The 12,911-nt window shown below is 39.7% G+C and overlaps 1 protein-coding gene across 1 annotated transcript in view; it reads right to left on the minus strand.

The window, feature by feature from the left end:
- The window catches only part of TEX11 (testis expressed 11), a gene marked incomplete at its 5' end in the record, with an annotated part of 328,765 nt that overhangs the window by 55,181 nt on the left and 260,673 nt on the right, over nucleotides 1-12,911 (minus strand). The window contains one exon of the mRNA XM_039475670.2: nucleotides 2,231-2,303. Within this exon, the coding sequence (XP_039331604.2) occupies nucleotides 2,231-2,303 (73 nt within the window). The remainder of the gene's footprint in view (nucleotides 1-2,230; nucleotides 2,304-12,911) is intronic.

The raw sequence follows: 12,911 nt of genomic DNA on the forward strand, positions 1-12,911 counted from the left end.
GGATTACAGGCGTGAGCCACTGCGGTCTTGATATGCTTGTTTAAGGAAAAGTCACTGAGGCAATGAACTTTACTCTGAGCACTACTTCAGCACTTTAAATTCTAGTGTGAGGTTTTTCTTTTTTTTAGACAGAGTTTTGCTCTTGTTGCCCAGGCTGGAGTGCAATGGCGTGATCTTGGCTTACTGCAACCTCTGCCTCTTGGGTTCAAGCAATTCTCCTACCTCAGCCTCCTGAATAGCTGGAATTACAGGCATGCACCACCATGCCCAGCTACTTTTGTACTTTTAGTAGACAGGGTTTCACCATGTTGGCCAGGCTGGTCTGAAATCCTGACCTCAGGTGATTCGCCCACCTCAGCCTCCCAAAGTGCTGGGATTGCAGGCATGAGCCACCACGCCTAGCCCTACTATGAGTTATTTTCATTATCATTAGATCCTAGATATATTGTAGCATGGGTTTTTAAAAAATTTCCAGTTGGTAGGGTTTTTCAAAGAAAAATTCCATTATTAATTTCTAGTTTTTGCATTGTGATCAGATGATGTTGTCTGTTTTATTTACATGTCTTGGAATTTATTCAGGTCTTCCTTGACATCAATTTTGTAAAAATTTAAAAGGCACATGAAAAGATAATATATTTTCTGTTCTCACGATACACAGTATATTTTCAGGCTATAGAGTTTATATCCATTAAATCTTCTATAATAAATATTTTATTTAGGTTTTCTCTATCCCTACTTTTTGTTGTTTTTATTCATTTAAGTGACTATCATAGACTAAGAGAAGTAAATTAAATTTTATGTGTTTATGTTCTTCCTTATAATTCCTATAATTTTATACCAAAACTGTCAAAGACATAATACATAGCAAAAACAAAGTGATAGACCAATCATTTCTAAATGTTGGAAAACCGAATTCATCAACATATTAAATTATCATACCATGACCAAATAGGGTTTATTCCAGAAATGAAATGACTTAATTTTATAAAATATATTATTATAATTCAATATATTAATAGTTCAAAAGGGAAAATATGATTATCTCCATAAAGTCTGAAAAAGCACATTTGAATTGAATATCCATTGATTTTAACAAATTCTGAAACAGGGACAGAAAAACACACTGTAAAAGTTTCAGTCTAAACCTAAAAGCCAATACCACATTTAATGAGGAAACAGTATCAAGATATTATATAACTTCCAAAGGCTTACTACTATTTAGATTTTAGATTATTTTATTTTTATTTATTTATTTATTTTGAGACGGAGTTTCGCTCTTGTTGCCCAGGCTAGAGTGCGATGGCACCATCTCGGCTCACCGCAACCTCCACCTCCGGGGTTCAAGTGATTCTCCTGCCTCAGCCTCCTGAGTAGCTGTGATTACAGGCATGCGCCACTATGCCCAGCTAATTTTGCATTTTCAGTAGAGACAGGGTTTTTCCATGTTGGTCAGGCTGGTTTCAAACTCCTGACCTCAGGTAATCTGCCTGCCTCAGCCTCCCAAAGTGCTGGGATTACAGGCATAAGCCACTGCACCTGGCCTATTTAGATAATTTTACAACAAAATATTAGCAGTATCTGATATCTTGATTGTGATTTGGAAGACTAGCCTACATTCAGTTAAACTTAAAGCTTGATTAAATTAGACATTAAATTTAGTGATCTAAGATTAATAATATTATGTTAAGCAATAATAAAATATTTAATGCTATACTTTCATATAAAGCAAAGTAAAAAATATTCTTATTCTAAATAGTGTGTTATGGAGTCAATACTGATAGAGTGGGGAAAAATTAGTTCTTAAAGGATCATTTGAGCCAGGGGTGGTAGCTGACACCTGTAATACTTTGGGAGGCCGAGGTGGGCAGATCACCTGAGGTCAGGAGTTTGAAACCAACCTGGCCAATATGGTGAAACCCTATCTCTACCAAAAAATACAAAAATTTAGGCAAGTGTTGTGGTGAATGCCTGTACTCTCAGCTACTCAGGAGGCTGGGGTGGGGGAATTGCTTGAACCCAGGAGGCAGAGGTTGCAGTGAGCCAAGGTGATGTCACTGCACTCCAGCCTGGGTGACACAGTGAGACCCTGTCTCAGAAAAACAACAACAAAAAACATTTGACTGGTTATCAAGTACTGCAGTGGCACAAATTTCTGGTGACTAAAGACTTGTTTATTCAGATTCTAAGCTCCTTTCAAACCGTGTTACCAAACTTCCAGTTCCCACTGTACCTGCTTGTTTCAGCAAATTCCAGATCTCATGGCATTTATGGATCTCCTCAAGTGCACGGCTCAGGAACATGGTCTGTTTGGCAACAATGCAACAAAATAATTAGTCTCAACAAAAAAGAACTGTAAGCAAATTAATATAATCTCATATTATTTTCATTAAAAACAGGTAAAAATAAAATCATAGAAAAATGATAGTTTAAACTGAACATTTTGAAGTTTATATAGAAATATTAGCCTCTATTTGCACCTTTCCTTATTGTCCCAGAAAAATGAGGATTAAATAGAAAATTTTGAGCATTACCAATTTCTTTAACAATCTAGAACAGAAGAGAAACATTTCTAGAATGGTTGTGTGAGGAACTCCAAGGGTTCTCTCCTCAGCAAAACAATCACCATAACTAGTGAAAATTAGAAAACATAATCATGTAAAGGCTCAGGAAATTACCCTGAGGGTATAGAGAAAATGAAGAAACATTTATTTCAGGAAATCTACTACCTGTTAGTAAGAACAGTAAGAGCCTGTGACACTTAAGCCATGATTCACTCACCATCCACCAGCTCAGTGTGATGTAAGCACTACTTTAGGTGGGTGTGGCCAAGAAGATGGGACTTTCTCTACCTCCAGTTTCTGGGCTAGGGATTCTCTGGAGGGCCAGACTGCTGGCACTTCTCATCGCCCCAGGTCTGTATTGTAGAACCTCTATTGTAAACAAGCATAGCTCAGATGCCTAGAGCTCTCTTTCTCTACCCAGCCCCTATTTGTAAGGCAAAGCTCTATCCTAGGCATTGCAAGTTCAGGGTACTGGGTCTCAGTTGCTCTCATCTCAGCTGCTTATAGGATAGAGTGTCCATGCTAGGAGCAGAAAGCCAAGAATATCAGGGACAACACTTGCCCAGTCTTCCACTCATACAATTGGATTGTCACTGACAGAAATGGGTCACTGTCCATGCCCCTAGCTCGAAAACAGTGGTTCTGTTTCTGCCCAGTGGGAGAGGGAGATAATTAGAAGAGTGAGCTCTACAGCACTCTCTAAAGGAAATGACTTTAATTGGAAATAGAGCCCAAGAAAGTTCAAGTCTAAGGACACTGTAAAAAATCATGGAGATTTTGGTAGTGAGCAATTAAGAAGAGATTAGTAGTTCAATGATATTAAGAAAAAAATAATAGACCAACTAGAAGCTTATAGAGAGAAGTACGTGATGAGACAGCTAACAAGGTACCTATTCCTTCAAAGGGACTTATTTTAATTGGAACCGGCTGTAGGGCAATTTATGCACAAGAGCATTTTCACACACACACACACACATACACACACACACACACACACACACACAGAGAGAGAGAGAGAGACAGTAATCACCTAGCAATTAGTAAAGACTAACAGCTGGATGTGCTACCAATAGAAGAAGGCCACCTAGAAGCTTAAGAGGTCAGATCAGGTAAAGAGTAATAAAGAATCCTCCTAAAATCACTGTCATCCATTACCAGAGGGAGGGCTAAGCATGACTTCACCGGCAAAGACAGTGCCTTCCAAGAAGTGACATCAGAGTCTATGTACTATGGGGAAAATAGACTTCACTATTTCCCCATAGCTAATTCACTAAACAAATAAAGAAGCAAAAATTAACATCCACAAAACCCATGGGGAGATCAGTATCCAAAGATACAATGTATTATCTAAAACATCCAGTTTTCAACAGAAAATTACAAGATATGCAAAAAGACAAGAAAGTGTGACCTCTACATAGGAAAAAAGCAGGTAAAAGAAACTGACTTTGAAAAGGCCCAGATGTTAAACTTAATGGACACAGAATTCAAATAAGCTATTTCAAGTATGTTCAAATAACTAAATGAAACCACACTTATAGACAGTATGACAAAAATGTTAATCAAAAATGATCTCAATAAAGATATAAAAATTATAAAAATCAGATGGAAATTCTGGAGTTGAAAATGACAATAACTGAAATTTAAAAACTGATTAGAGGGCATCGACATTAGGTTTGACTTAGGAGAAGAAGCAATTAGCAAAAATGAAGATAGATCACTAGATGTTATGAAATATGAGAGCAGAATGAAAAAGAAGAAAAATAAACAAAGCATCAGTAAGAAATGGGATGCCATTAGGCTCACTAACTAACATACCCATAATGGGATTACCAAAAGAATAGGGGAGAAAAAGAGAAAAAGATTTTTAAATGAATGGCTGAAAACCCCCTAATTTTGATGAAAAACAATAATCTACACATTCAAGAAGCCCCCAAAACCATAGGCAGGATCAAGAAAGATATCCAACCCAGATACTTTACAAAATGGTAAAAGACAAAGAAAAATTTGAAAGTAGTAAGAGACACATGACTTGCAACATATAAGGGTGATTAAAATTAATACCTGACTTCTCATTAAAAATAATAAAGGCCAGAAGGCAGTGAGACAACATATTCGAAGTGATCAGAGAAAAATAATAGTCTACTAATAGTCTAGTATCTACCAAAACTATTATCCAGAGAAGGTGAAATAAAGATATCCCTGGATAAACAAGAGCTGAGAGAATTTGTCACTAAGAAACAGTCTTTCAGGTTGAAAAGCAAGTAATGCCAGACAGTAATTTGAATACAGATGAAAAACAAAGGGCACTGGTAACATTAATTACATGATTATAAAAGATAATATTAATAAAGTATATATTTCTTCTTCTTAAAAAACTATACACACACACACACACACACACACACACACGTGAATACATATTTGTATTGTTGGGCCTCTGACATATAGAAATGAAATCTAATTGACAATAATAGCACAAGAGGTAGGTGAAAAGAAAGCCATTTTGAAGTAAGAAAATGAGACTGATATGGTTTGACTGTGTCTCCACCTCAATCTCATCTTGAATTGTAGTTCCCATAATCCCCATGTGTGGTGGAAGGGACCCAGTGGGAGGTAACTGAATCATGGGGGCAGTTTCCCCCATGCTATTCTCATGATAGTAAGTTCTCACAAGATCGGATGGTTTTGTAATGGGCATCCCACTTCACTCAGCTTTCTTTCTCTCTCCTGCCACCCTGTGAAGAGGTACCTTCCACCATGATTCTAAGTTTCTGGAGGTCTCCCTAGCCCTGTTGAACTACGAGTCAATTAAACCTCTTTCCTTTATAAATTACCCAGTGTCAGGTATTTCTTCATAGCAGTGTGAGAATAGACAATCCAGAGACCATATGGTAACTCTAATCTACAGAAAAAAATGAGGAGAAGCACAAAACCTAAGTAAGGTGGTTAATATAAGAAACCATGATACATACTTTCTTCTCTAGGTTTCTTTTCTTTTTTTTCTTTTTTTTTTTTGAGATGAAGTCTCACTCTGTCACCCAGGCTGGAGTGCAGTGGCAAAATCGTGGCTCACTGCAACCTCCACCTCCTTGGTTCAAGTGATTCTCCTGCCTTAGCCTCCCAAGTAGCTGGGATTGTAGGCACCTGCCACTATGCCTAGCTAATTGTTTTTGTATTTTTAGTAGAGACAGGGATTCACTATGTTGGCCAGGCTAGTTTTGAACTTCTGACCGCAAGTGATCTGCCCACCTTGGCCTCCCAAAGTACTAGGATTATAGGTGTGAGCCACCATGCCCAGCCTCTTCTCTGAGTTTCTTTAAAAGACACAAAATTCTATAAAGTGATACTATAAATGTATTACTGTGTTTAGAGCATATATAGACATACTATTCATAACGAAATAGCAGAATGAAAAAGCAAAAATTAGAGGAGAGAACAGAGGAGAGAACAGAGCTAATAGGAATAGCATTTCTATATCTCACTGAAATTGGGTTTATAATCTGATGCCAATTCTGATAAGATCTATATTGTAAGCCCTAGAGTGGCCACTAAGAAAATAACTCAAATACTGTGTAAAAATCACTAAAAGAATAAAAATGAGAGGAAGATCCAAGATAGCCATTTAGGAACAGCTCAGGATTGCAGCTCCCAGTGAACGCACAGAGGGTGAGTGGATGCCCAATTCCAGACAAATTTTTATTGCCGACAGACCAGGATATTCCCAGGAGAAGGAGCCCCATGGCTCACCAGCATGGCTCTTTTGGCCGGTGCAGCTGTTTTGGTGGGCATGGCTGTTTTGGCTGGTACGGCTACTTTGCCCAGCGTGGCTGCTTTGCCGGTGCCCCGGTGTGGCAGTACTCCATACAAAATACACGGATCTGGGTGCCCTTTAAGCTGGCAATTGGAGCCCTGGGAAGTCGCTGATTCATCTGATTAAAAAGGGGACTGAACAGAAAGCCAGGCCAAGAGATTTTCCTAGGCAAAAAACTCGCCATGAATCTCAGTGCTGCTGTTTAAGCCAGCACAGTGAGTCTCTGCATGGGAAATCACACAGATCCTGGGGTCTTTTCAACAGGTGACTGGAACACCTGGGAGAGAGTCGACTGTTCAACTGAAAAAAAAAAAAAAAAAAAAAAAGGCTCTGAGGCAGGGAGCCAGGTGATTAGGCTCGGCTGGTCCCAACCCCACAAAAGAACAACAATCAGAAACTCTCTGGATTGAGAGTTTCACAGCAAGCACAGCTGAACCCGGGACAGTCCAGCTATGTGGAGGAGGGGCATCCACCATTACCGAGGCACTCCACCACTACAGAGGTAGGCCACCATTGCTGAGGCAGCCTGCTGTTGCCAAGGCAACCTGCCATTACAGAGACAGTCCGCCAATACAGACGTGGGCCACCATTGCCGAGGCAGTTCTAACTACACCCATATAAACAGGACTGCAGGGAAGTTCACATGGTAGCTGGGCGGAGCCCACAGCAGCTCAGCAAAGCCTCTGCAGGCAGACAGTGACTACGCTGCCTCCTCGCTGGGCAGGGCAGCCCTCAAAAAAAAAAAGGCAGGAGTGCAACAGAAACTCATAAATAAAGCCCTAACTCCCTGAGACAGAGCACCTGGGAATAAAAAGCAGTTTATGAGTTCTGCTGCAGAAGACCTAAACGTACCTGCCCAGCAGCTCTGAATGAACATCGGAGCTAAAAGCTGAGCACCTGAGCTCCTATAAAGGACAGAGTGTCTCCTCAAGCAGTTCCCTGACCCCCGTATATCCAAAGAGTCACCTCATAAAGGAGAAATCAGACTGACATTTGGCAGGTATCCTTCTGGGACAAAGACAGCAGAAGAAGAAACTGGTAGCATCCCTTACTGTTCTGCAGCTGCTGGAGGCGATCCCCAGGCAAGCAGGGCATGGAGTGGACCTCAACAGTCCAACAGCAGAGGGGCCAGACTGTTAGAAGGAAAACTAAGAAACAGAAATAACTTCATCATCAACAAACAGAACGCCCACTCAGAGACGCAATCTGAAAGTCAGCAACTACAAAGACAACAGGTGGATAAATCCACAAAGATGGGAAGAAACCAGGGCAAAAAGGATGAAAACACCTGAAACAAGAACATCTCTCCTCCTACAAGGGATCACAACTCCTCACAAGCAAGGGAACAAGGTTGGATGGAGAATTAGTGTGATGAAATGACAGAATCAGACTTCGGAATGTGGGTAATAGGAAACTTCTGTGAGCTAAAAGAACATGTTCTAACCCAATACAAAGAAACTAAGAACCTTGAAAAAAGATTTGATGAAATGCTAACGAGAATGGACAACAAAGAGAGGAATATAAGTGAATTGATGGAGCTGCAAAACACAACACGAGAACTTTGCGAAGCATGCACAAGTTTCAACAGCCGAATTGACCAAGCAGAAGAAAGGATATCAGAGGTCGAAGATCAACTCAATGAAATAAAAAGAGAAGGCAAGACTAGAGAAAAAAGGGTAAAAAGGAATGAACAAAGTCTCCAAGAAATGTGGGACTATGTGAAAAGACCTAATCTACGTTTGATAGGTGTGCCTGAATGTGACGTAGAGAATGAATCCAAGCTGGAAAATACTCTTCAGGATATTATCCAGGAAAACTACCCAAACCTAGGAACACAGGCCAATATTCAAGTCGAGAAAATACAGGGAACACCACAAAGATATTCCTCAAGAAGAGCAACAACAAGGCACATAATGGTCAGATTCACCAGGGTTGAAATGAAGGAGAAAATGCTAAGGGCAGCCAGAGAGAAACGTCGGGTTACCCACAAAGGGAAGCTCATCATACTCACAGCAGATATTTCAGCAGAAACCCTACAAGCCAGAAGAGAGTGGGGGTCAATATTCAACATCCTTAAAGAAAAGAACTTTCAACCCAGAATTTAATATCCAATGCAACTAAGCTTCATAAGTGAAGGAAAAATAAAATCCTTTGCTAACAAGCAAGAACTCAGAGATTTCGTCACCACCAGGCCTGCTTTATAAGAGCTCCTGAAAGAGGCTCTACATGTAGAAAGGAACAACCAGCACCAGCCACTCCAAAAACATACCAAACGGCAAAGAGCATCAACACAATGAAGAAACTGCATCAACTAACAGGCAAAACGCCAGCTAGCATCAAAATGGCAGGATCAAATTCACACATAACAATATTAAACCAAAATCTAAATGGACTAAGTGCCCGAATCAAAAGACACAGACTGGCAAATTGGATAAAAAGCCAAAACTCATCGGTGTGCTGTATCCAGGAAACCCATCTCACATGCAAGGATACACAAAGGCTCAAAATAAAGGCATAGAGGATGATGAATCAAGCAAATAAAGAGAAAAAAAACCAGAAGTTGCAATTCTCATCTCTGATAAAATAGACTTTACAACAACAAAGATCAAAAGAGACAAAGAAGGACATTACATAATGGTAAAAAGATCAATGCAACAAGAAGAGCTAATGATCCTAAATATATATGCACCCAATACAGGAGCACCCAGATACATTAGGCAAGTTCTTAATGACTTACAAAGAGACTTAGACTCCCACACAATAATAGTGGGAGACTTTAACACCCCATTGTCAATATTAGACAGATCAACCAGAGAGAAAATTAACAAGGATATCCAGGACTTGAACTCAGACCTGAAACAAGCAAATCTAATAGACATTTACAGAACTCTCCACCCCAAATCCACAGAATATACATTCTTCTCAGCACCACATCACATCTACTCTAAAATTGACCACACAATTGGAAGTAAACCACTTCTCAGCAAATGCAAAAGAACGAAAATCATGACAAACAGTCTCTCAGACCACAATGCAATCAAGTTAGAAACCAGAATTCAAAAACTAACTCAGAACCACACAGCTTCATGGAAACTGAACAACTGGCTCTTGAATGTTGACTGGATAGACAATGAAATGAAGGCAGAAATAAAGATGTTCTTCGAAACCAAAGAGAATGAAGACACAACATACCAGAATCTCTGGGAGACATTTAAAGCAGTCTCTAGAGGAAAATATATAGCAATAAGTGCCCACATGAGAAGCAAGGAGAGATCTAAAATAGACATCCTATCATCAAAATTGAAAGAGCTAGAGAAGCAAGATCAAAACAGACAAACAAACAAAAAAAACTCAAAACCTAGCAGAAGACAAAAAATTACTAAAATCAGAGCAGAACTGAAGAAGATAGAGACACAAAAAAACCCTTCAAAAAATCAATAAATCCAGGATCTGGTTTTTCGAAAACATGAACAAAATAGGCCACTAGCCAGATTAATAAAAAAGAAAAGAGAGAATAACCAAATTGATGCAATAAAAAACAATAAAGTGGATATCACCACAGATTCCATAGAAATTCAAACCACCATCAGAGATTATTACAACAACTCTATGCAGATAAACTAGTAAACCTGGAAGAAATAAATAAATTCCTGGACACTTGCCTCCTCCCAAGCCTAAACCAGAAAGAAGTTGAAACCCTCAATAGACCAATAACAAGGTCTGAAGTTGAGGCAGCAATTAAGAGCCTACCACCCAAAAAAAGCCCAGGTCCAGATGGGTTCACAGCCGAATTCTACCAGACATACAAAGAGGAGCTGGTACCATTCCTTCTGAAACTATTCCAAATAATACAAAAAGAGAGAATCCTTCCCCAATCATTTTATGAGACCGATATCATCCTGGTATCAAAACCCGGAAGAGACTCAGCAAGAAAAGAAAAGTTCAGGCCAATATCCATGATGAACATAGATGCAAAAATCTTCAATAAAATACTGGCAAGCCGACTGCAACAGCACATCAAAAAGCTTATCCAAAATGATCAAGTAGGATTCATCCCAGGTATGCAAGGTTGTTTCAACATACGCAAGTCTATAAATGTAATTCACCACATAAATAGAACCAAAACCAAAAACCACATGATTATCTCAATTGATGCAGAGAAGGCCTTTGACAAAATTCAACAGCCCTTTATGCTAAAAACCCTCAATAAACTAGGTATTGATGGAATGTATCTCAAAATAGTAAAATCTATTTACGACAAACCAACAGCCAATATCATACTGAATGGGCAAAAACTGGAAGCATTCCCTTTGAAATCTGGCACTGGACAAGGATTCCCTCTCTCACCACTCCTATTCAATATATTACTGGAAGTTCTAGCCAGAGCAATCAGGCAAAAAAAAGAAATAAAGGGTATTCAAATAGGAAACGAGGAAGTCAAATTCTGCAGATGACATATTTGTATATCTAGAAGACCCCATTGTCTCAGCCCAAAATCTCCTGAAACTGATAAGCAACTTCAGCAAAGTCTCAGGATACAAAATCAATCTGCAAAAATCACAAGCATTCCTATACACCAACAGCAGAGTTAAAGAGAGCCAAGTCAAGAATGAATTGCCATTCACAATTGCTACAAAGAGAATAAAATACCTAGGAATACAACTAACAAGGAATGTAAAGGACCTCTTTAAGGAGAACTACAAGCCACTGCTCAACGAAATAAGAGAGGACACAAACAGATGGAGAAACATTCCTTGTTCATGGTTAGGAAGAACCAAGATCATCAAAATGGCCATACTGCCCAAAGTTAATTTACAGATTCAATGCTATCCCTATCAAGCTACCAATGACCTTCTTCACAGAACTGGAAAAAAAAAACACCTTAAACTTCACATGGGACCAAAAGAGAGCCTGCATAGCCAAGTTAATTCTAAGCAAAAAGAACAAAGCGGGAGTTATCACACTACCAGACTTCAAACTATACTAAAAGGCTACAGTAATCAAAACAGCATGGTACTGGCACCAAAACAGAGATATAGACTAGTGGAACAGAACAGAGGCCTCGGTGACAACACAACATATCTACAACCATCGGCTCTTTGACAAACCTGACAAAAACAAGCAATTGGGAAAGGATTCCCTGTTTAATAAATGGTGTTGGGAAAACTGGCTAGCCATGTGCAGAAAGCAGAAACAGGACCCCTTCCTGACACCTTATACTAAAATTAGCTCTAGATGGATTAAAGACTTAAACATAAGACCTAACACCATACAAACCCTAGAAGAAAATATAGGCAAACCATTCAGGACATAGGCGTAGGCAAGGACTTCATGACCAAAACACCAAAAGCATTGGCAACAAAAGCTAAAATAGACAAATGGGACCTAATCAAACTCCACAGCTTCTGCATGGCAAAAGAAACAGTCAGTAGAGTGAATTGGCAACCAACAGAATGGGAAAAAAATTTTGCAGTCTACCCATCTGACAAAGGGTTGATATCAAGAATTTACAAAGAGCTAAAACAGATTTACAAGAAAAAAACAAACAAGCCCATTCAAAAGTGGGCAAAGTATATGAACAGACACTTTACAAAAGAAGACATACGTGAGGCCAAGAAACATATGAAAAAATGCTCATTGTCATTGGTCATTAGAGAAATGCAAATCAAAACCACATTGAGATACCATCTCACACCAGTTAGAATGGCGATCATTAAAAAATCTGGGGCCGGGCGCGGTGGCTCAAGCCTGTAATCCCAGCACTTTGGGAGGCCGAGGCGGGTGGATCACGAGGTCGAGAGATTGAGACCATCCTGGTCAACATGGTGAAACCCCGTCTCTACTAAAAATACAAAAAAAAAAAAAACTAGCTGGTCATGGTGGCGCGTGCCTGTAATCCCAGCTACTCAGGAGGCTGAGGCAAGAGAATTGCCTGAGCCCAGGAGGCGGAGGTTGTGGTGAGCCGAGATCGCGCCATTGCACTCCAGCCTGGGTAACGAGAGCGAAACTCCGTCTCAAAAAAAAAAAAAAAAAAATCTGGAAACAACAGATGCTGGAGAGGATGTGGAGAAATAGGAACACTTTTACACTGTTGGTGGGAATGTAAATTAATTCAACCATTGTGGAAGACAGTGTGGCGATTCCTCAAGGACCTAAAAATAGAAATCCCATTTGACCCAGCAATCCCATTACTGGGTATATATCCAAAGGATTATAAATCATTCTACTATAAGGACACGTGCACACGAATGTTCATTGCAGCACTGTTCACAATAGCAAAGACCTGGAACCAACCCAAATGCCCAACGATGATAGACTGGATAGGGAAGATGTGGTACATATACACCATGGAATATTACGCAGCCATCAAAAACGATGAGTTCACGTCCTTTGTAGGGACATGGATGAACCTGGAAACCATCATTCTCAGCAAATTGACACAAGAGCAGAAAATCAAACACTGCATGTTCTCACTCATAGGCAGGTGTTGAACAACGAGAACACATGGACACAGGGAGGGGAGCACCACACACTGGGGT

This window comes from Saimiri boliviensis, chromosome X (assembly GCF_048565385.1).
Source record: "Saimiri boliviensis isolate mSaiBol1 chromosome X, mSaiBol1.pri, whole genome shotgun sequence".
Lineage (NCBI taxonomy): Eukaryota > Metazoa > Chordata > Mammalia > Primates > Cebidae > Saimiri > Saimiri boliviensis.